The 22,574-nt window shown below is 55.6% G+C and overlaps 7 protein-coding genes across 7 annotated transcripts; 1 reads left to right on the top strand and 6 right to left on the bottom strand.

Annotated features, from left to right (window-relative positions):
- Nucleotides 1–471: 471 nt before the first annotated feature.
- Nucleotides 472–6,255, top strand: PHYSODRAFT_494903 (hypothetical protein; the record flags this gene model as incomplete). The annotated part of the gene is made up of 1 exon (XM_009524612.1): nt 472–6,255. One exon carries the CDS (start codon nt 472–474, stop codon nt 6,253–6,255), a length of 5,784 nt encoding a protein of 1,927 aa, XP_009522907.1.
- Nucleotides 6,256–6,993: 738 nt separating this feature from the next.
- Nucleotides 6,994–8,772, bottom strand: PHYSODRAFT_245860 (hypothetical protein; the record flags this gene model as incomplete). The annotated part of the gene is made up of 5 exons (XM_009524611.1): nt 6,994–7,290; nt 7,351–7,397; nt 7,469–7,713; nt 7,844–8,338; nt 8,423–8,772. 5 exons carry the CDS (start codon nt 8,770–8,772, stop codon nt 6,994–6,996), a joined length of 1,434 nt encoding a protein of 477 aa, XP_009522906.1.
- Nucleotides 8,773–10,751: 1,979 nt separating this feature from the next.
- Nucleotides 10,752–11,009, bottom strand: PHYSODRAFT_496077 (hypothetical protein; the record flags this gene model as incomplete). The annotated part of the gene is made up of 1 exon (XM_009524610.1): nt 10,752–11,009. A coding segment is annotated over one exon (258 nt), but the record flags the coding sequence as incomplete, so codon positions are not given.
- Nucleotides 11,010–11,074: 65 nt separating this feature from the next.
- On the bottom strand, nt 11,075–11,707 carry PHYSODRAFT_492009 (hypothetical protein; the record flags this gene model as incomplete). Its single annotated transcript, XM_009524609.1, has 2 exons — nt 11,075–11,486; nt 11,535–11,707. 2 exons carry the CDS (start codon nt 11,705–11,707, stop codon nt 11,075–11,077), a joined length of 585 nt encoding a protein of 194 aa, XP_009522904.1.
- A 640-nt stretch (nt 11,708–12,347) lies between these two features.
- PHYSODRAFT_298411 (hypothetical protein) lies at nt 12,348–13,826 on the bottom strand (the record flags this gene model as incomplete). The annotated part of the gene is made up of 1 exon (XM_009524608.1): nt 12,348–13,826. One exon carries the CDS (start codon nt 13,824–13,826, stop codon nt 12,348–12,350), a length of 1,479 nt encoding a protein of 492 aa, XP_009522903.1.
- A 914-nt stretch (nt 13,827–14,740) lies between these two features.
- Nucleotides 14,741–15,821, bottom strand: PHYSODRAFT_491167 (hypothetical protein; the record flags this gene model as incomplete). The annotated part of the gene is made up of 2 exons (XM_009524607.1): nt 14,741–15,379; nt 15,435–15,821. 2 exons carry the CDS (start codon nt 15,819–15,821, stop codon nt 14,741–14,743), a joined length of 1,026 nt encoding a protein of 341 aa, XP_009522902.1.
- Nucleotides 15,808–19,643, bottom strand: PHYSODRAFT_245823 (hypothetical protein; the record flags this gene model as incomplete). The annotated part of the gene is made up of 4 exons (XM_009527186.1): nt 15,808–17,747; nt 17,850–18,457; nt 18,686–19,454; nt 19,598–19,643. 4 exons carry the CDS (start codon nt 19,641–19,643, stop codon nt 15,808–15,810), a joined length of 3,363 nt encoding a protein of 1,120 aa, XP_009525481.1.
- Between the last annotated feature and the right edge of the window lie 2,931 nt (nt 19,644–22,574).

Raw genomic sequence — 22,574 nt, 5'->3', positions numbered from 1 at the left:
CAAGTTCCAGAGGGATCTGCAATTATCATTTGTCGGGTCGAGAGGTGTCTTCTCCCCTATACTACAATGGATTTTGCTCAGCCGACGGTGACTGCTTGGGCATATATGTGATGTGCATCCTGAATCATACCACGCAGTGATGACTCCGAGACATTTGCCTTGCAGCAGATGTTTCGGCTTTCAGTCGCTTTCAGCCATTGCTGTGTCAAACACGTTGGCGATTACTCTGAAAGCGCATCTTCAAATCTACTCGCGGATTGATTATGCCAAAAACTCGGCTTGTTGGCTTTCACTTTGATTAAACATCGGCCATTCCTCGATTCGACATCAAGTGCACACTTCAACGGCAGCAAACACCGAGGCTTCCGATCACGAAGCAATCGGGTCGAGTCTGTGCCAATGACTCTCCAGGAGAAGCTTATGAAGAGCTCGAATGAGAACCTGGCCCAGCGACGCACGTCCTGGACGTTCATGCGGGCGCTGCTGTGGAAGAACTGGCTTATTAAGACCCGCCAACTTGTCGCGACTGCGTGCGAGATCCTCGTGCCAGCCTTCTTCATCCTCGTCCTTGGGTTGCTGAAGCAACTAACAACGACTGTCGACGTTCCTGCAGGCTGGAGTGATGACGCCGACAACACTGCGGGCACCAGCTACAACCTGTTCCAGCCCACGGGTCAAACCATCGAGTGGGTCGACGCCGATCTGCCCAAGTTCGCGCTGCACGAGTCCACCATGACCGGCCTGATGCTCAAGCTCGGGCGTCAGTCCGTTGACGACGGCCTGCGCCTGGAAGAGCTCACAGCGTCCGACTTGGCTGCGTGCAGGACGGGGGTGTTGGCCGAGGGACTGGTCGACACGAACTCGTCGCCCTACAGCGTCCCGACGGAGTGCGCCGGCAAGGTCGTGCCCTACAAGGTCGGCATCGCCCCCGACAACGCCTTCACTCGCAACTACTTCGCCGAGGCGATGGACTTGTGGTACCCGCGTGTCGATCTCCTGAACTCGACGAGCCAGTCTCTTACGGTTCCGTCATTCAAGGAAAGCATCCACTTCTTCGACTCGAACGACGCGCTGACGGAGTACGTCAAGAGCGACAACTACGGCGACAACCTCGAGAACCCCAAGATCTTCGCCGCAATTGTGTTCGATTCAGCTCCGTCGGGCGACGACATCGGAACGTTTGCGTCCATCGAGTATTCTTTGCGTCTGAACTCGACCCAGGGGGATGACATCGATTCTGTGGGTCGCGTACCAACCACAGACAGTTCTCTATCCGACGTGGAATCATTCCAGAAGGACATCGAAACAGACTACTACTCGGTGTACACTGTGACGGGGTTCATGACGTTGCAGACCCTTGTCACCCGCTTTGTGACCTGCATGCCCGAGTGGAACTCGGCCAACCAGTCCACTACAGGCATTTGCCAGCGTCCTCAGACTACCGCCTTAGCCTCGTCCGAGCTCGACAACACGCTCCTTGACGTTTTGAGCGAAGATGCCTTGATTCAGGAAGCTCTCAGTGCTTTCGACCTGTCTGGTAATACGACATTGTCCGGTATTCTGGCCGAGCTGTCGAACAACACCAAGGAAGTTTTGCTGACGCCTCTGCGCCAAGCCCCACAGTCTGTACTGGGCGCTACCGTTGCGCCATTCCCCGCCGACGACTACACCAGCTCGCCCTTCTACGATAGTGTATCAAGCGTATTCGCCATCGTCTTCATCTTGGCATATCTATTCACGATCTCGCGCATCCTCGTGGTGCTCATCCAAGAGAAAGAACTGCGTCTGCGGGAATTCATGAAGATCCTTGGCGTGACCGAGAAGACTATTTTCTTGACGTGGTACATCACGTACGCGGCTATCCTCTTTGTCGGCGCGGTCGTCCAGGCGCTTGCTGGTCTGGCTGGACTCTTCCCGAACAGCTCGCTGATCGTCACCTTCCTGTTCTTCTTCCTGTTTGGACTGAGCGTCTTGGCGCTGGCGTTCCTCATCAGCACACTATTCAGCAAGGCTCGTGTGGGCGCGTTCGTGGGCATGGTGGCTTTCTTTGCTATGTACGTCATCTCACAAGGATATTCCGACGGCACGGCTGAGAGTTCAAAGCGCATAGGCTCGGTGTTTTCCCCAGTGGCGCTGTCACTTGGCGTCAATGTACTGGCGAACGCTGAGAAGACCGGGGAAGGCGTGCAGCTCTCGACGATGGACACGCTCAGCGATAACTACCGCCTGAGCACAGCAATCCTGATGTTTGCCTTCGATACGGTGCTCTACACTGTGCTTGGTCTGTACTTCTCGAAGGTGATGCCCAAGGAGTACGGCACGTCCCTCAAATGGTACTTCCCGGTGTCACCTTCGTACTGGCGGAGCCGCAAGCAGCGCCAAGTGACGATCGATGAACCGGCCGACACCCTGACGGATAACCTCCTGTTGGATTTGGATCCAAATTTCGAACCTGTGAGCTCAGACCTCCGTGATCAAAAGCATCGCGGCGAGGCGCTCACTGTGCAGCGACTTCGCAAGGTGTTCCAGGTCCCTGGAGGCGAGAAGGTGGCGGTCAAGGGACTCGATGTCACCATGTACAAGGACCAGATCACCTGTTTGCTGGGTCACAACGGTGCCGGCAAGACCACGCTGATCTCCATGCTCACTGGTATGACTGCCCCCTCCAGCGGAAACGCTACCTACCGCGGCATGTCGATCAACGAAGACATGGACGAGATGCGCCAGTCGCTCGGCATTTGCTTCCAGCACGACGTCTTGTTCCCTGAGCTGTCGGTCCAGGAGCACCTGCAGTTCTTCGGACAGATCAAGGGCTACGCGGACGAAGAGCTGCAGGCTGTGGTCGACCGTCAGATCCGCGAGGTCGGCTTGACGGAGAAGCGCAACTCGAAACCCAACGACCTGTCTGGCGGTATGAAGCGCAAGCTGTCGGTGGCTGTGTCGCTGCTCGGTGACAGCTCGCTGGTGTTCCTGGACGAGCCCACGTCTGGCATGGACCCGTACAGCCGTCGCAGCACGTGGGAGATTCTGCTGAACAACCGCAACGACCGCGTGATGGTGTTGACGACGCACTTCATGGACGAAGCTGACATCCTGGGCGACCGCATCGCCATCATGGCGGAAGGCGAGATACGCTGCTGTGGCTCGTCGCTCTTCCTGAAGAACCGCTTCGGTGCGGGCTACAACTTGACCCTCGTGAAGGACGACGCCATGTGTGACGATGATGCCGTGGCTGCTTTTGTGAATTCGTATGTCCCCTCTGCGCAGCTTCTGAGCAACGTCGGCAGCGAGATCGCGTTCCAGCTCCCGCTTCAGAGCTCCTCGAGCTTTGCCGCCATGTTTGCCGAGATGGACCGTCAGTTGCAGTTGCTGGGTCTCCTGTCTTATGGCGTGTCCGTGACTACGTTGGAGGAGGTGTTCATCAAGGTGGCGGAGCTGGCCGACGAGAACAACCAGCACACTCTGGGCAACAATGCGCGACGGGATGCATCGGACTCGGGAGAATATTATCAACCATGCGACGAGATCATCACAACGGAGTCGATGTTCCAGAGGCACCTGCGTGCTCTTGTCCTGAAGCGCTTCCGCTATGCCAAGCGTGACAAGAAGGCCATCATCTATGTCGCTGCATTGCCCGTTTTACTCATTGCTGCTGGATTGGGGATCCTCAAGGGAAGTTTGGAGATCAGTGATGACCCTCTCAAGGCTCTGATAACGGACGCATTCTCCGGAAGCGCGACGCCGACGCCCTACTTCTGCCAGGCCGGAGGTGGCGCCGGAGAATGGTGTAGCGAGGTGATGGCGTCTTCTTATTACTCCGGGGCTAGCGCGCAGTCACTGTCGATTTCGGAACCGGCATTTGACTCGGATTCCCCCACAGTATTCGGCGTCACTTACACGGATCCAACCATCAATGCGAGCGGCGCGACCGGGTACAGCGTTGCATTGGGGCAGCAGGTCTACGAGCGTGGATATGGCAAGGGCGCTGATCTCGTGGAGGGCCAGTATGGAGCTTACTTGGTGTACGGCGACAGCACGCAGAACTTGTTTGGTTACAACGTGTTCACGAACACGACGGCTTCGCACTCATCGGCGATTTTCAAGGCGTTAATGGACCAGGCTGTGTATCGCTTCTTCGCGGCAAACAGCTCGAGCGAAACAGGAACCTCGACCGTGGACCTGAAGGTGAACAACTACCCGTTACCGTACACAGCCGCAGCAAAAGCCGTCTTCAGTTCTTCCACATCATTTGTTGCCGCGCTCTTCATCTGCATCGCATTCACGTTCCTGCCGGCGTCGATTGTTGTGTTCCTGGTGAAGGAGAAACAGGCGGAGCACAACTCGAAGCATCAGCAGCTCGTCTCTGGAGTATCGTTGCCTGCATTCTGGATGTCCAACTACATCTGGGACTTCGTGATGTACATTTTCCCGTGTGCTTGCGCGCTGATCTTGATCAACGTGTTCGAGATCTCGTCGCTCACGGGCCAAGACTGCGACAGCTGCACGTCTGAAACGTTCCCGTCGGTCATTTTGCTGTTCGTCCTCTTTGGATTTGCGATCTGCCCGTTCACGTACTGCCTGTCGTTCCTGTTCAAGGAGCACGCGTCCGCGCAGACGTACACGATCGTGCTCAACTTCATGATCGGCGTGGTGTTGATGATTGTATCCTTTATTCTGGACACGATTGACTCGACTTCAGACGTCAACTCGGTCTTGAAATTCATTTGGCGCTTCTCTCCGCTGTTCGACCTTGGAAATGGACTCCTCAGCATGGTCACGAATAACATCGACACCATCCAGTACAGCGAAGGCAAGACAAGTCCGTTCAGCGGAGATGTCATCGGATACGAACTGCTCTACCTCGCGCTTATTGCCGTCTTGTACATGAGCCTGGCAGTGTATCTTGACTACTCCAAGACATTTGCGAGGGCGCAAGAGGGTGAGAGTGAAAACCAAATTGTTAACGAAGAGATGGAGGTAGACGAGGATGTCGAGAAGGAAGCACAACGAGTTGCCAATGGTGAAGCCGACGGAGACGCGGTGAAGCTCATGGGACTCCGCAAGGTCTACCCTGGCGGCAAGGTGGCTGTGCGCAACCTCTCCTTTGGCTTGAAGCGTGGTGAGTGCTTCGGCTTCCTCGGTATCAACGGAGCCGGCAAAACCACGACGATGAAGATGCTCACGGGTGACGTCCAGCCGACACATGGCACAGCCACGCTCAACGGCTTCGACATCCTCTCGCAGCAGATTGAAGTGCGTCGCCAGATCGGATACTGCCCCCAGTTCGACGCCTTGTTCGACTTGCTCAGCGTCCGCGAGCACCTGGAGCTCTTCGGTGCGATCAAGGGCATTCCACGAGACTCACTGGAGCGCGTCGTGATGGAGAAGATCCAGCAGCTCAACCTCGGTGACTTCGAGCACAAGCTCGCTGGCAGTCTCAGTGGCGGCAACAAGCGCAAGCTGTCCGTGGCCATCGCCATGATCGGCAACCCGGCCATCATCTTTCTGGACGAGCCTTCCACCGGCATGGACCCGGTTAGTCGACGATTTATGTGGGACGTCATCGCGGATATTTCGACTCGCGGCAAGGAGTCGACGATCGTGCTCACCACTCACAGCATGGAGGAGTGCGAGGCGCTGTGCTCTCGCGTCGGTATCATGGTCGGTGGTCGGCTCCGCTGCTTGGGCAGTGTGCAGCACCTCAAGTCTCGGTTCGGCGATGGCCTCGTGTTCGACGTGAAGCTCGACATGCCGACGGCGGACGAGTTGGAGTATCTGGTCCAGCGCATCTTCGGCACCGACAGCGAATTTGTCACTCCCATGGAACTGGAAGACAAGTGCCGCGCGTTCGGTAACGCCCAGTTCGCCGAGCGAGTCGATGCTTCTCACCCGACTGGCTACAGTCTGGCCGCCGCCATGGAGCGCGACGGGTTCGTCCGCGCCGAGGCCTTCTGCTCTTGGTGCGTCGAGGAAACGCGCTTCGACGAGCTGAACGACTACCTTGTACGGGCCTTCGGATCGGGACAAGTGCAGGTGATGGAGCGCCAGAACGACTTCGCGCGCTTCAAGGTGCGCAGCCACAACAACGAGGTAAAGCTGTCCAAGATGTTCGCGCTCGTCGAAGATGTCAAGACCAAGATGCACATCCGCGAGTACAGCGTCTCGCAGACGACACTGGAGCAGATCTTCAACTCGTTCGCGAGCCAGCAGGAGGAGGAGCAGGGCGTCGCTCGCGGTGTTTTCCAGGGCCAATGAGTGGCTCATCTCGTGTGCCCACAGTACATACACAACTGATAACTTTGAATAAAAAGTCATTTGGATCTTGATACGCCTCCCGCTTGGCTTTTAATGTGGTGCTTTTGTTTGCGTTCGCTGGCACTAGAAACACCACCATTCGAGAGAAGATAAACAAGTCAGATACACATTCACGGGTAGCTTTGTCCATGAACATATCCGAATTGTGTTGGGCTCACTGACTTACAAATGGCTTTGATGCACTGTGTACCTTCGAAATACTCGAAACCGTAAAACACTTCAACGCATGATACACATTTCACTCGATCCACGCCCCATTGTCCAGTCGGATTATCACTGTAGTTCAAGCAGCCTGGCATTGAGGATATCCCAGTTAAAGCGCCTGCTGCTTGGTACGTCGCGGAGCGGCTTTAGCGTGATGCTCGGACTCATGACAACCACGTGGATTGAAAACACGTCAGCAAAAAGGCCCTCAATTTGTGCCATCGACAATACCTCTCTTGAAAAAATCGCGTCCATGCTGGAGTGTCGCTCCGCCACCATCAATGTCTTGGCAATAGGCAGGGCCTCCGAATATGGCATTTTTATTTAGTAGGTTGGGCGTTGCTGAATAAATTATCCCCTGACGCTCCTACCAATACAATAGTACATTATGGCATTGCCCCCAACGTACCACAATAAATAATGCCATTATGAAAAGCATGAAGTCTATTAACAAGACACCAGTTAGCTTATCATCTAGCTCAAATTGTCCACAGTCGTTGCATCCCAGTACGACCGATTCTGGCGGAGAAACAAAATCGTCTCAAGCGTGCGTGGCAGCAGGCCGTCTCGTTGATGACCAAACGTTACCCGAGCAATGCTGAAGAAGCGTTCCACCACGTTCGACGTGGGTGGGATGCTCTTCAGCTGCTCATACTTGACACGGTCCTGTGCAAGCCGCCGGGGCTTCCGAAGACGCTCCACGAACGACGCGGCTGGATCCTCCTCCTCTTCACTCGCGGCCGCGTCGTCCGGTCTGGCAGCTTCGAAGGGCTACAAAGCGGCCTTTTCAGCACGCGTCAGCCGCTGCGCCGTCCCGCGGAGAACGCGTACACACCCAGCCTCAAAATCTGGGTTGTGCACAATGTTGGCCCGAGGCCCTGCAAAATAAAAACCATTATACAATTGTTAGTGAAAATATTAAACACAAATTCAACAGTTATAAACTTACCAATGTAGCGCCCATATTGTTGCTTGACAGCGATCAGCTCGTCGAACCACTCGCGAACGTCCAGCAGGTCGACGTCGTGGCCTTGAAGGGCCTTCGAGACCGACTCGATGTCGCACAGCTCCTCGTACAATGCCCGCAGTCGCTTGTTCATCGCCGGCGGCGGCAGCAGGTCCATGAGGTCGTCGTCTTCGGCGTCAAGCAACTCGAGGAGCTGGAGGTAGCGCCGTACCATCTCGAACGTAGAGCTCCAGCGCGTGTCCTGGCGAATGACAGGCCGAAGTGGCGTTTTCAACCAATTTTGTAAAAAAAATTACAAAATTACACAAATTGTGTTAGAGACATATTGACACACCACACATACACATTGGCGCTTACCGTAGTTTGGCAGATTGGGTGAGAGTACGCAATTTTATCATGAGCGTCTGCACAGCAGCTAGGTCTTCCTCATGCGACGCCATGCCCGCCTGAACAGCAAGGTTCAGGCGGTGGCTTGCGCAACCAACAAGCGGCACACTCATAAGAGTTGCCAGCCGCCGGTTTACGGCGCAGTTGTCAGCTACGAGGAAGCGACACTGCGCCAGCTGTACGCCGTAATCGCGCGGCAGCATGGTTAGAAACTCGAGATGGCCCTGCGCGGAGAGATCGTCGTCCAGCGCGTCCAGCAGCGGGGCCATGCTGAGTAGCGTTGTCTTGGGACAGCCGTTCACCTCATAGCACGCGAACACGGCGATGTAGTGCTCAGATGCGTGTGTCCAGCCGTCGAGCATGATGCCGAAGCGTGCTGGGAGCTCCGACGCAATCGAACGCTCGACGGCGACGACGACCCCGTCCATGCCAGCCCGCAGCGTTTCCTCCGAGATGGGGTCCAGGCTGGAGTAGCCGAATAACATCCATAAAGTAAAGTTGTTAGTTTCCGTAGTAATGTAAACACAATGACCTTATGCATACACGTACCGCCGAGCTTCTCGGCTCTCACAAAAAGAGAGTGGCAGGTTGCACATGACAATCCAAACCATCCAGCCGTGGAGGTTGAGCGCCGAGTGGCGGACGAAGTTCACGAGGGAGCCTGTCTCCGCCGTCGTAGCGTCGAGCATGACGGTCTCGTAGTCAGGGTGCTCCCGCCTGATATGTTGCATCAGGTTGGAGTACCCGTTCCTATGGGTTTGCTTCCGAACCGTGCCGCAACGGCAACGGAAATACTCGAGAATCACCTCGTCGTTCTCGTCGCGACACGGGCGGAAGTAAAACCCCGAGACTTGGGAGTTCGTGTAGGTAGGGCGAGGGGGGCGGATAGCGCGAACCATGCTGGATGAGGTCTTGGAGGCTTGAGATGTGAAAATTGAAAAGTGAGCGCTGCCAAATGAGCTGCAACTAGCAACGCAGACAACCAGTGATTCCAGTTCTTCTGAACGACTGGAAGCGAGAAGATGGCTGGTAAAACGCTAACATTATTATATAAAGGTAACTGTCATAAATTATGTAATATCACAAAGCACATCAATAAATTATCACGGTAGATGGCTGAACCCGCCGAAATGCGTAATTTATTGTTATTTTCTGAAATAATGTTATTGACAATGCTATTTTCGGAGGCCCTGGCAATAGGCGATGAAAACGTCAACCATACTCCGTTTTCATGTGCAAGATACAGCCGAATTTTCCCAGCATCTACACCAGCGAACTCTTCAGCCGCCTCCTCCTTGATTGCTTTCTTCAGATCGTTGATGTGCATGATCGCGTCTAGATTGATGCCAAAAGGACGACACCCGGGGATACTGCAGCGTAACATTGGTTTCACCACGATTACGTGGATTGAGTTTGCAAGCGGCTGCGGTGTACCTTGGAGTACATCCTTTACTTGCCTGTTCGACGTTATTGGCCTCACCAGTAAATCACGCACGCTGGAGCAATCCCCACGCTCGATACGGTCAATATCCTCCGAGTTCCTGGAAAGCCACTCCTTTTCCCTCTTTGCGAGATATAGCAAGATTGAGGTGGAAGGCGCGTCGTCAACAAAATACTCAGGCCTCTCCTCTCGAACCACTTGCTTCAGCTCGTCGATTGTAGTGGGCCTACCTTGGCTCACTACTACGGCTTACACGTATGCGCACGTGTATGAGGAAGCGTAGGTTTCTTTTAGTTGAGTTATGTATACTCGAGATCCACGAGTATACTTTAATCGAGATAAAGACTCCAAGTAGCGGATTTTGGTAAAAGATGAGAACTGCTATTTTTGTTTTATGTTTCTGACTTCCTCTAAATGTAATATTCTAAGATAGGAATCTGCCAACGGCTGGTTGGCAGAATTCCAAAGCTATGCATGTCGCTCATTGGCTAAAAGATGCTGCTCTCAGCCAATAGGAATCCTACGTATCTATGGATTGTGGTGGTCGTAAATGTATGTAGCCTAGGCCTTTCAACGTTTGCTGTTATCTGGACAACGAAAAAGTAAACGGTATCCGTTTTTTATGTTAGATAACGAGCGATAACGAACAGCTCAGATGATTGGATCAAAATCAAAATCTACTGGTCCCTGTCCTCTATTGGTCCATTTTCACACCAACAGCAAGTCTAGTGAGGCGAGAAGCTTGGAAGCTGCTGCTGCGGGCGGGATGAAGATGCTAATATGGTACGTAGTATTCTCGTGCGACTACACGCTAGACGTCTAATCAACCGTCTACACTGCGTTACGAGTGCCGTAGACCACGTGTCATTTTATTCCCCCGCTGAAGGGCCCAGCTGCGGGCATCGTCGCTAGCGGTGAGCATCGCTGGACTGATGGATTCGTCCCGAGTGCGTGACTGTGCACGACGGCATGTTCTATTCGTCGTGGTAAATCTATCGGTAGTCTAAGAAGCAGCGGAGGATGAACTACGTTGTGCGCGGGCTCCACGCGGTGTGCTCAGTAGGGCATGTTGCAAGGACGATATAGACTGTTGCGATGACTGACAAGGTGCTTTGAATTCTGCTTACGTAGGGCGACGCGCCTGAGAGAGTTCAGTGAAGCGAAGAAGCCGTAGCTGCCAGGTACACCGATGCTGCTGTATGCGTCGGTGGCTGCTTACCAAGGTGACCATGTTCAAGAAGGACATCAACGACAAATCCAGCGTAGTGCGCATCGTACTCCGGACATTTCGCAGTATGACCGCGCTTGCTGGATAAAGCAAGATTTAACCGGGTAAGGAATTTAGCTGTTGAAGGTGCAACCATCATACAATAAACGGGATCACTATATATTTTATGTTGACAGTTTAACTCACGTGCTACGGGCTTACTTACGTATTTAATCCTTATCACTGCCGCCACTCTCATCACTCGGTAAATTATCATCGTCTTCCGCGTAGTTTTCTCCGACAAACATGATGTCACGTATGATTTCAGGATCCAGAGAGCAACGTTTTGACGTAACCACATTTCCGCTTTGGGAAAATGCTCGTTCAGACGGCACTGAAGTTGCGATGCACCCAAGCCACTTCCGCGCTAAAGCTGCTATGATAGGGTACTTTCCTCGGCGCTCCTTGGTCCACCACTTCAATGGATTCACCGTAGCAGCAGTTCCTTGTGCATCACTCAAGTACAGCGTGATCTCAGACTCACATTTATCTTTCAGGCTCTCACTGCGCGATTTCCAACACCGCCACTGGAAACATCCGTCAACCAGGCTATATGCTCCTTTCTGGCGCTTGACTGTGGGTCCGATGCGCAAGAACGGCGACCGAGAGCACTGCCATCATCATTGTCGGCACTGATCTCTTTGGCCATCGCTATTGCCGCCGACTTCAGACGCGTTTTGTCGATGGCCGCTTCCTGCTGCGATAGGTGCATGAGCTCAGCACATCTGGGGTCTAGAACCGAGATCCATAGTAACTCTTCAGGAAGCTTACTTGTGAATCTATCCGTGAAGAGTTGAATGAACGTTTTCCTCACGGAGTCCATAAGCAACTTGACTCGGCCCGCGAAGTCTTCTTTGCCAACAGAGCGAATGGTCGCATCGAACATTTCGGTATTCTTGAGCTTCCTCTCGATTTGACGAAGTACCGGAACTGCGATAGCGAGTGTAGGGTACTTTTGGCCGCCTAGCCCATCGGTGGCCTCTGCAAACGGCTGAAGCAAAACAATCAAACATCGTATCACCAGCCAATGCTCAGCGGTTGGCTGCTCAGCGGTAGAGTCCGAAAACTCGCCTGTTGTGGCAACATGCTCGAAAAAACCATCCAATGTACCACGGATCTCAATCATTCGCAGCAACATCGCGTAAGTACTGTTCCAACGGGTCGCACAGTCGGTCTGGGGGAGAAGCTCCTTGGTTTGAAGCTTTCTCAAGCAATCCATGGCCTTAGTCGAGTGGCTAAAAAATGTAGCCAGTTTGCGAAATTTATCAACTACAGCGCGCAGCTTGTCCAGATCAGTACGCGAAATTGTCGTTGAGGCCTCGCACGATTTTTCAACGAACTCCTCGACTGCCTCACACGCTTCTTCATCAAGTGCAGCTTCAAAATCATTGTTCGTTGTTGCTGCCGCCATTAGCACGGTAGAAGATTTCTTCGATTTTTTCTTGACAATCCCAGCACCCACGATGAGATGCAGCGTATGGGCGAGACACGACATCGAATCGAGGCCCAGTAACTCACACGCTTTCCGTCCATTCGAAGCTCCATCGCGAAGAAACTTGACGCAGAATTCTTTGCGTAGACCCCAGTCAGTCAAACACTCCTGCAACGCATCAGCAATTTTGTAAGCGTCGTGCTTTCCGGGAAGCGGTTTTATCTCGAGGATCCAGCAATGCATCTTGAAATTCTCGTCCAAATAATGCAGCGTGAAACTTAGGAAGCCGCGTTTACTCCGAGCCGTCCATAGTTTCAATTTGTAAAAAAAATTTTTAATGTATGTCCGTTGAAGCTGAATAATACACACAGTCAACACCAACTTTCTCTTTGAGCACATCACGCAACTCGGCGGCCACAATCTCCACTCCTTCTCGCCCTTTCCAAAACTTGACAGTTTTCACATATCCTTGAATCGAGTTGAGCATCCTTGAGTACTTTCGAAAGTACTTATCGTTGACGATAGTAAAAGGTCGACCTGACTTCGCGATCCAAATCGAAGCCAACTTATCGCATCGATCCTGCTCTTCCGGAGTGGCCGGTTCTTGGAATGCCGAGCGCGTTGGCATCGTTCCAAAGTCCTGATGAACTAGCGTCTGCGTTTGGTCCCGTTTTTGGGCTTCGATGTCTTCAACCGCTTGCTTGAGATCTTTGGGATGCACCTTGGCCATGTGCTTCGAGACGCAAGTGGTGCAGGATTTCTCAAACTTGATTTCCTTGTTGCACCTGGTGCAATACGCACAGCGAGCGTGTTCGGACCGGAGATGTTGCTTGTTCATTCCCCGAAATTCATCTTTGCAAACGAGCTGGATAAACTGCCAATTCTGGGGTTTGCGCTTTTTGTACATTTCAAAAAGTACAGGTGCTGAGGTTAGTGGAAGTACCGAGCTAGCGTTCGGAACAACGGACCCAGTTTCAACCCCAGATGGAGCAGTCCTGCGATCGAGCTGCGCGTCATCTCGCTGCTGCTGCTGCTGCTTCTTCTTTCGAGACGTCCGCTTGCCTTTCTCATTGTTTGACCTCTGGTGTGTCTTCGATGGAGTGCTCGTTTGCTGCTCGCCTACGGGAGACGTCATGCCATTGCATTCGCGGTGGCCCCAGTGTGGCGATAGCCCGCGACGACAACTGTTGGTTTGAGTGGCTCGTTTCCGCTGAGCACTTTCACGAGTTGCAGATCGATCGCCAGATGTAGCCCCGCCATGCTCTCTATCCATGCTAGCAGCAAGTCGCTTGCGTGAAGCACTTCTCGTAACCAGTGACTCGCAACTTGATGGAGGTCCACCGGTCGGCGTAGTCCGCCGAAAACGGGTGCCGGGTGACTTTGCAGGTGTAGCATACCCGTGAGGGGGCGATGCCGCCTCCGCAAGCAAGGCTTTGTCGTCGAACACAAGCCGAGCGCGAAGGGGTGGACTCGATGCATAAACTGCCGCCGGTTGGTTCGTGTTATACTCAGCGCGTGGCATCAAGTATGCTTGGTAGGACTCTTTCTTGCTCTTGAGAAAGCTTGGCGGGGCTGAACCGAGCGCTCGGCGCTCATCGCGAGGTCGAAGACTCTGGCCATGTACGGGTGGAGCGTCGTGAGCTAGATCCGGCGGCGGCCTTGGCGCAGGAGGTGCGATTGGAGGGGAGCTCATGGCAATCGCCGATGTGAGTATCGCGAAGTGTGGAGCGGATGACTGAATACTCTGACCATGGACGGATGGAGCGCCGTGAGCTGGATCCGGCGGCCACCTCTCCACAGGAGGGGAGCACATGGCAATCGCCGACGTGAGTATCGCTAAGTGTGTTGCAGGCAGCCACTGGCGGCCCAACGCATCCTGAGCCGCACACGGAAGGGTCGCCAATAACGGTATCTTTACGTGAAGATCTTAACGACTACGGTAAAATTTTAACGTTATATTTCGTTAACTTGCGTAACGTTGAAAGCTCTAATGTAGCCATTGGTGCACCTTACACCAAGGTCGAGGAAGTGTTCAAACCTCTAACAGACAGCGCATCTGTTAGAGTAACAAGTGACTGTAGCCACTTGTGCGTGTAACCCCGTTACATCGATAGTCGCCATCAAATATGTGTCGATTTCAAATGAACGAGTGCCAGGAGCAATGCAACGAACCCTCCCATCTTTAAGCTTCGGTTGAGTCTCCAGCAGCGCGGGTTCTCGATAAGCGACAGTTGAGTGAGTGCGCGCCTTCTCCACGTCGAGCACAGAGCACTTCGTGGCAAGACCATCCACGACCGCCTACTCTCCTACCGCGGCAGCTTGCATCAACGCCTCCGTGACAGCTTCGGAGCTGCACTCCTGGTACTCTACGTCGACCATGCTCGCGGCGGTGACAAACGGCCGCGCTAAACTACGCGACGCGAAAGAGTTGGCTATCGCACTGATGGCGTCGGGCAATGCGGAATGACAGACGAAATCCTTGCAAACAGAAATCAGGTCATTGTATCTAGGTTCTGATTGGAGGTCAGGTTGAAGTAAACAACCAATCAGATGGGTTTTCATCTCGGCTTCCTCCTGCATCATAACAACACGCAAAGCCCATCAAGCAGTAGTGTTGGGGGCAAACCGTGGAGATTGATATTGGCCTTAGCAATGAGGAGACCGCCGATGCACGCCATGGGTGTGTGCCCCTCAGTACTATCGGCGGGTCCTCGGCCCGTATCGTCTTCAGGTTGATGTCCCCGCCATTCGCATCGCTAGGTCCGCTGACGTTTGTCGATTGTAGCGTGTGTACCGCTGGAACGCATCCGAGCGCCACCGCCCGTGCAGCATGACCAGTGTGCTGTCGACGCCCGCCGACAGTAGCGCCGTCGCACCACCGCATCGCAGCGAGTGGCACGAAATTCTTGTCGGGTCTGTCCCCGTAGCCGCTGAAGCCCGCCGTAGCACCTTGGCCAACGTATCGGCCGAAAGCATTTCGACGCGCGACACACGGCAGAGCGGGCTGTGGTCGGTCGCCCCGATCGATGCAGCGTGGTGCCTGAGCACCAACGCCGCGCGAACAGGGCATAACGTGTCGTGACCGGAGCGCCCTAGCCGCCTTGTCGTACCGCTGCCCGTCTGATCGTTCTTGCTTCCTCGAAAGTGGTGGACGTCAACTTCCACCGTTGCTGCGAGGTCATGGCTGCTGGTTTCGCGCCCTCTCACGTCGCGAATCTTGACGTCTCCCACTAGCAGAGTGTAGTTTCGCCTTGTTCCTTTGACAGCCAGATACTCAGTGCTCCTTCGTAGAAAGAAGAAGCCCAACAACGCAGCCCCACCAATGACGCGGTGGAGGGCGTTGCTGGGGTCGAGGCGGTCCTTTATCTATTGGAGCATTGCGAGGGTGACCGGGGCGCGCGAGGCGGGGGGGGGCGGAGACGCGCTGCATGCCGGCCAGCACGAGGCCGTGGCTGGGAGTAAGCTGGGGGTCACAGTCGGCGTAGAGGCGATGATACCAGCGGACGTGGCTGAGCTTGGACCGAACGGAGGCGGCCGAGACCCTACCGCTGGGCAAGCGTCCGAGCCAGCAATAAACGGTGAAGAGAGCCAGCCGTATGGAATGGGTGTGCAGTTGCGTTGCTGGCAACCAAACCGAGACACCGAGCTGGGAGCAGAAATTGCACCACTGCCCCCACGTGATCCGGTATTGTCGCCGGGAGGACTCGGCGAGGGACCGCTGCTGTAAGGCGACCAGGTGCTTGAGTAGATCTTGCAGATGTGCTGCGGAATTGCTACCTGCGACCACGACGTGGTTAGATCTTGCCATTGCTGCAGACTAGCGCCCGCGCCTCCCACGCGCGCGACCCCAAGTCAGCCATAGTGTTAACCGCGCCCGGTAGATGCGCCGCTGACACCCGTAGTTTCCAACGCGCTTCGACTGCGCCCAGCACGCGGTTTAATTCTTGCGACTGTTGGTCTCGGCTTTGCAAAGCGTTGCACCACGAGACGGCCGATGTGTTGTCAATCCAGAAGCGAATGTGCGTCAGCGTGTGCGGCTCCGATGCAACCCAAGCGTCTCCCCAGCACAGAACCGCGAGGACCGCAGAAAGCTGCTCCCTGACGTTGCTAGAGAACTCGTTCCTCGCGATCATGTTTCGCTCCGTCTCGTCAAAGTGAACGCGTAGGTACGCTTTTGCGGCCGGGTGGAGGGCACAGAGGCCAGCGTCACTGGCATCCATGTAGATGTGGACGTCAGGATCAGGAAGCGCTGCGAAGTATCGGAGCGGGATGCCTTGCAAATGGCCATGGACGAGAATGTGCTCAAACCATAGCACGTCAAGTTTGGCTCCAGGTGATAGTGGCACGCGCCCCCAGCGTGGAGTGCGGCGATAAAGAGCTGCAAGGCGCTGGAAGAATGGCCGTGCCGACCGAATGCACGAACAGACGTGACGGAGCGAGCCCAGCACCCGGCTTAGGCTCGATCGTGACACCACTTGCGCCTTGAGAAGCTCACGGATCCGAAGCAGGGCCTTGGCGATCTTGTCGGACGGCATGGACACCGTTCGAGCGGACGTATCCCAGTCGAGTCCCAGGGCCCTCGCGGTAGTAGACCATGGGGTAAACTTCTTCTCGTTGATTGAACGCGGCCCCAGAACCGCCAGCATGGCCAGCCGTAGCGCAACTTCGCACAGCTCGAGACGATCGTGGCGTGCTTCCTCCACAAGCACGTGATCGTCGACCCAGGTGTAGCAGTAGAACCGCTCCGAATCGCGGTTTTCCCGCACCAGGCGCCGCACCAAAAAGGTGACTGCACCGCCAAAGACGTTGTAGTGGGCAGGAGACCCTGTCCACCCGAACGGCAATGCCAGATCGACAACAACTGCGTTCTGGCGCGGGAGCAGCCCCGCAAAATTGGCGCATACCCCGACGTGGCCAAAGAGGTTCCGGAAAGCCGACTTCACGTCGCCACGCATGATTTTAACGATTGCTCGGGGGCTTCGCATCTTGATCGACTCGATGCGGCGTGCAATCGCGCCCACAGGTTCGAAGGAAAGCGACGGTAGGTCGGCTGGGTCCGAGGCGTCGTTCACCGATGCTCCACGGGGGAAAGACAAGTCATGAGTGACGCGAGCTTCGAGGCGAGGGTCCGCATCCGCCTTTGGTACGCACCCGAACGGGCTGATGCGAATTGCCGGCCACGCTTCCGCGACGTCCCTGTCCACCACCATGTATGTGCCCAGGTCTTGCCCTTCCCGAATGCTGCGGAGCAGCGCATGCTCCATCGCCTGCGCCGACTTGTGGTTGCTGTGGGTGGTGGCCGATCCTCTCGTCGGCGCAGCTTGGTGCGGTCGAAAACAATGCTGAACACCTGCTCGAATCGAAGCGAGGACCAGCGCTTGGTGCTCGTAGCCTACTAGTAGCCACTCCAACTGCTCAGGGCACAGAGCCTTGTTGGGCCGCGTGTCCGTGGCTGTTTGGCCCCGCCAAATCCGAATCGTGTCCGCCAGCGACATCTTGGCCCTCCGCACCAGCTCCGAGAGAGCGCGTTGAGCGTCAGCATCGACGCGGTAGTTGAGGTCCGTGCCGAATGGGAGGGACCGTACCGGTGGCCGTACGCCCGCCGCGAGGAACGCCGCGCGGCGACCCGACCGGATCGTGGCCTCGGCAGCTTCTAGGCGCAGTAAGAGTGTCTCTTGGATGAAGCGGACTCGTGCAAGCGAGAGCAGCGGGCGAGGACCGGGGCCGGCCGCATCTCAGAGATGCTGTAGATCAGACCGTAGCCCCCCCCCCCCCAGCTTGTCTTGGACATGAGTCGTCACCACGGGATCCAGCTTGGTGGTCGGGACGAAGTGACCCAGAGATGAATGCGTGCACCGATCTGCAGACGCCGACGGGCAGCCCCTAGCCGAGATGAACCGCAGGCAGAGCTGCTTGCCGTCCTGTCTCGGCGCCGCTAGTCCTACCTCGGTCGGCACTTGGCGCTTCGAAGACTCCGACGTGTTCGCCCGAACGGTGCGAGCGGGTGGGCCGTGAACTTGCGCATGGTTTCGACCGGCGGGCGGGTTCGTACTGGAAGAGTGATGAGATCGCCAGCGCTGCCTGGACATCTTAAGCATGAGACCACTGAGTTCGGGGTCCTGCATCGAGAAGCGCGACCGCACGTCCAAACGAGAGGTGGACCCGAAGTCGAGGTCGTGCTCACAGGCCCGTCGGTAGGCCGCGAAGACGTTGCTGAACCAGAAGGCCAGTGTCTTCACCTCGCTCGACGACCAGGGCTCGTAGTCGCTGAGCTCCTCTGCAAAGTCATTCGCGGCGGACACCAGCCGACGCGTGTAGGGGTCGAAGAACTCCTCGCTATTTGTCCCCAGCACACCGAGGGCAGCTTTTAGGTCTCCGTGCGAAGGCTCACGGGGGAGAGCCGGTAGTTCGACGCCCACAGAGAAATTGCGAGCGTTGAGTTGACTGGTATTAGCGTAGTCAAGCTGCGCACTGAGGTCGAAGCGGCGAAAATGGAGCACAGAGAGACCACAGACGCCGAACAGGAAATCGTACAGTCGGCTGAGGATGGCTGGGTGCGGGATGAACTTGGTGGCTAGAGAGGCGCGCGCATAGTCAACAAACGAACCAGGAGACTTGCCTCGATGATCGTCTGCACACGTAAGCTCGTGAACATCCTGCTGGCGTGCTTACGGCCGGAAGCTGTGCTGGCGGTCCTGCCGACTGGACGTGTCGTCGGCTGCCTGTAGATCAGACACGCCTACGTAGCGAGGGCGCTTGGGCTCGGGTCCTTGGGAACTTAGCTGGCGCGCGTAATGCTGAAGGAGGTCGGGCTGCTCTGCCAACGCAGCGAGAATGCGCATCGAAGGACCCGGCATGTCGAAGGACGAAGCGCCGTCTAGGTGGCCCCGACGCCCCAGTCGAGTGCTCGGATTGGGCGGCGGCGGAGCCACAGCGTCATGGCTGACCCGGTTATCGTGCGTCGACGGGATTGGCACACCGATCAGCGCATCCATCACATCCACAAACTGAGCCTGATCTAGCGCTGGTGACGGCGGCGTGGGGGCACCAGCCCGATCCGTCGAGATAGCCTCTTGCGTTCCCAGGGGCGGCGAGTCGACAGCTTGACGAGCTGCGGCGCGACGCGAACGCGTCTGCACTGTGGGAATCGAAGCTGGGGTGGACCGAGGCCCAGATGAGGATCCCGTCAGGGTTGGGTCCTCCCAGAAATGATTGCCAAGAAGGATATCGGACGGAACCTCGTAGTTACCATCCACGTAGAAGCCGAAGGTGATGACATGGCGGACAGTGCACTCCGTATCCCGTCCCGTTCGTGGGTTCATCCAGGGCAACTGAGCCGTTAGACGTGGGTGCGCCGTCACGGGCGCAATACCCGTCAGTAGGCGTCGGATGTCCTGCGTCCCTGGGGCGGCCTCGGTGCCCAGGATATCAGGGCGTGCGCCTGGGTAATGGCCGCCCGGGAGTCCAGCCGGCGCAGCAATTTTGCCTTGTAGAGCAGGAACACGATGACCGGGGCGACTTCCTCCACGGCGGTGGGGGTAACTTGGGTGAATTGGTTGCCATGCCGGATCGTGACGCGGTTACCCTTGTACGCCGTGACCTGGCCGTAGCACGGTCGGTCGCCGGTCATGGCAAAGACTGGTCGGCGCAGTAGGCGCCCAGGGGCTCCCGCCGTGAGCTCGCCGGCCCAGACGCGGCTGATGTTTGCTTGGGGACGCAGTACCCAGACAGGTGCGTTGTCAGCCACGCTGAGGACGGCCGGTCTGTAAAGCTCTTCGTTCTCTGTCAGTCTGCTCTCCGCATTGCAGCAGAAATGCAGCCAGCTCCATACAGTGTCTCAGAGCAATGGCAGGTTGAACTGCCGGTTCCTGTTCCTCCTCTTCCTCCTAAGCGCTCCGCCAGCTCATGCGCCTTCAGCAGGAGCACGTCGTCCGCCATCGCCGTTTTAGCTTCGTTCTGAAAGAAAAATTCCCTCAGTTCCCGCTCGAACTGAGGGAATTTCACTCGGCGCCAGGTCGACGTGGCTGAAGTAAGAAGAAGGCAGGTTGCGCAGTCGGGCGAGTGTGGCACGGCTGACCCGGGCCCTGAAAGTTGCGTAGATCCACTCGGCGAGCATGGGGTTGTTCATGCCAGGATTCTGCTTGAGCTTTAGGTGCACTTGGAGCTTTTGTTCTAGCGTCAGACAGGTGCGAGGAGACATGGCGAGCGAAGAAGGCTTGCGGTAGGCGTGAGTGTTGAGCAGTGGTGCTTTGAAGAGTGTGTGGCCATGAGCAGTGTGAATCAAATAAACAGGTGAGACCTAATTTGGTCCTCAAAAATGTGACTCATATACTTTGTATGCATATAAACAGAGATCATACAAAAACTAAGTGAAATATTTGGTAGCAACAAAGCCTGCATCAAATAAACGGCATGGCTCAAATAGAGAGGATCATATAAACAGGTTTGACTGTATTGTCGATTCCGCCCAAAATTGCGAAACTCGAGCGATTCGAGCGAGCTGTCACAAAAATCCAGCAGCGAATCAACAGAACTACTTTCGACCAATCACAATGTAGTTCTCATGTTGAAGTGCTGGTGTTGACAACAACATGCTTCTTCAGCTTGAACTGCATCACCTTGGCCCACTCAGCAGCTTCGGGCGTCTCCGTAGACCACACGCCGTCTGTCTTTACTGCTCGGGTTTTCACACGGGGCGCATAAGCTTCCCACAGCTTGTGGACAATTTCGTTGAACGAGCCACCACTCATAACAGCAGGGGCCAGCGCGTTGCCGGACGCGTCGCGCTGGTTGAGGGTTTCTTTGACAATCGGCTGTACCAAGAGCTGGTAGAGCTGCTGGGTTGATACCAGCGGCATAAGGACCGCATCAGCTTGAGTCGTGGTAGGAGCAGGTACCAATCGGTTCGCATCTGCGGCTGATGCCCGCCTCTGCGAAGCCTTGGCTGTCAAATTCATCGTCTGTGCAGCTCCAGCAGCTGATTGCAAACCCAGTGTAGTGCCTCTGGCTCCGACTCGCTCAGGTACTGCTTGCCCTTCGCTGTGGCCTGCTCCAGCAGCGACTCGCAGGTCTGGGCCGACACCTCCGGCTGCGACTCGCTCTTGCACTGCTCGTTCTTCGCTGTGACCAGCTCCAGCGGCTGCTTGTATGTCTGGGGTAGCACCCCCGGCCGCGACGCGCTCGAGCACTGCTTGCCCAACTTCAGGTCCTGCTCCAGCAGCGACGGGCAGGTCTGGGGTGAGGCCAGCAGCAGCGCGCTCTCGAACCACTTGATCGACTTGGTGCTCAGCTCCTACAGGGGCTCGAAGGTCTTGGGAGGAGCCAGCTGAGACGCGTTGTTGACCGACACAGTCTGCTTGACTCTCAGCTCCAGCAGCGGCGCGCAGGACTTGGGCGAAGCCAGAAGCTGCTTGCTCTGCTGCGAATACAGTATCCGGCGTCTCCTGGTCTTCTGATGGGTCGTGACGCGCTACATTCCCACGCGCAGGGTATGGCGAGACTCGCTGATGGCTTCGCGCACGAGACGATCGTCCTGACGGCTGCGAGTGCGGAAATGCGGAATGCGGAATTGCATCTGCACGTGGGTTCAGAGTGATTGTCTTACCCTGTGTATTTCATAAAATATGATTTTACGAGGGTTTGTCGGTTTTGCGGCGATTCGGCTGGGTCGATTCAATCAATCGACCTCGGAAATTTCGAATAGAACGCGCAATATTACTCCGTAATAGGCGCTGCGAGTTATCCCAGTTAGACCTATTTAGTGCAGTGCACGAAAGTCCCTACAAATGCACTAAAGTACTTTAGTGCACTTTTGGCGCACCTGCACACAACTGATGCTGGACATTAGCGCGTGCACTAAAGTACTTTAGTGCATTTGTGGGGACTTTCGTTCACTGCACTAAACAGGTCTAATTCCAGTGAATTACATATTGTTGCCGAACCGTTTGAGTCGCGATGCGGCGGTGTGGCGGGCGGTGTTTATTCAGCACTACGGTAGCGTGCCTGCTGTTTACCCTCCTGCACGATTGCCCATGTGGCTCCTTTTAGCGTCACCGCATCGCAGGTGACATCCAGTGTCTCTGTGCGATCTCGCCGACGGACTGCTTCACGCTCGAGGCAAACCCGCGTCTAAAGCACTAAATCTTACTCTTCGACATCCGAGCTCCTATACTTATTGGTTGGCCCTGGACCTGACGGCTCAGTCCGCACGCATTACATGTATTTCAAAAAGCGTCAACGCTCGAGGGCTGTTTGTTTATAATACCCTTGATGGATATTCTTGAGCGATTACCACTGTGGTGCTGACCGCTTTGATGACCCATCGTAACGGCATCAAGCGCCCGTCTCTGTTCTAATACAAAAACCAAGTGTACGTCGCCAGGGTAATCGTTTCGTGCATGCCGATTGCCACTAGGCGAATCAAAGTTCGACTCAACTGGCTGGCCATTCCTCAATTCACCTCCTCGCGCGCACTGCGGTCCGCCCAGCCCAAAGCTTCGTTCCTACCGACCGACCGACCAACGCGCCCACCATTCCGGCTGACGTGACCACCGCCAAGCCG

Source organism: Phytophthora sojae (assembly GCF_000149755.1).
Source record: "Phytophthora sojae unplaced genomic scaffold PHYSOscaffold_3, whole genome shotgun sequence".
Lineage (NCBI taxonomy): Eukaryota > Oomycota > Peronosporomycetes > Peronosporales > Peronosporaceae > Phytophthora > Phytophthora sojae.
This window is presented reverse-complemented; position numbering and strand designations above follow the sequence as displayed.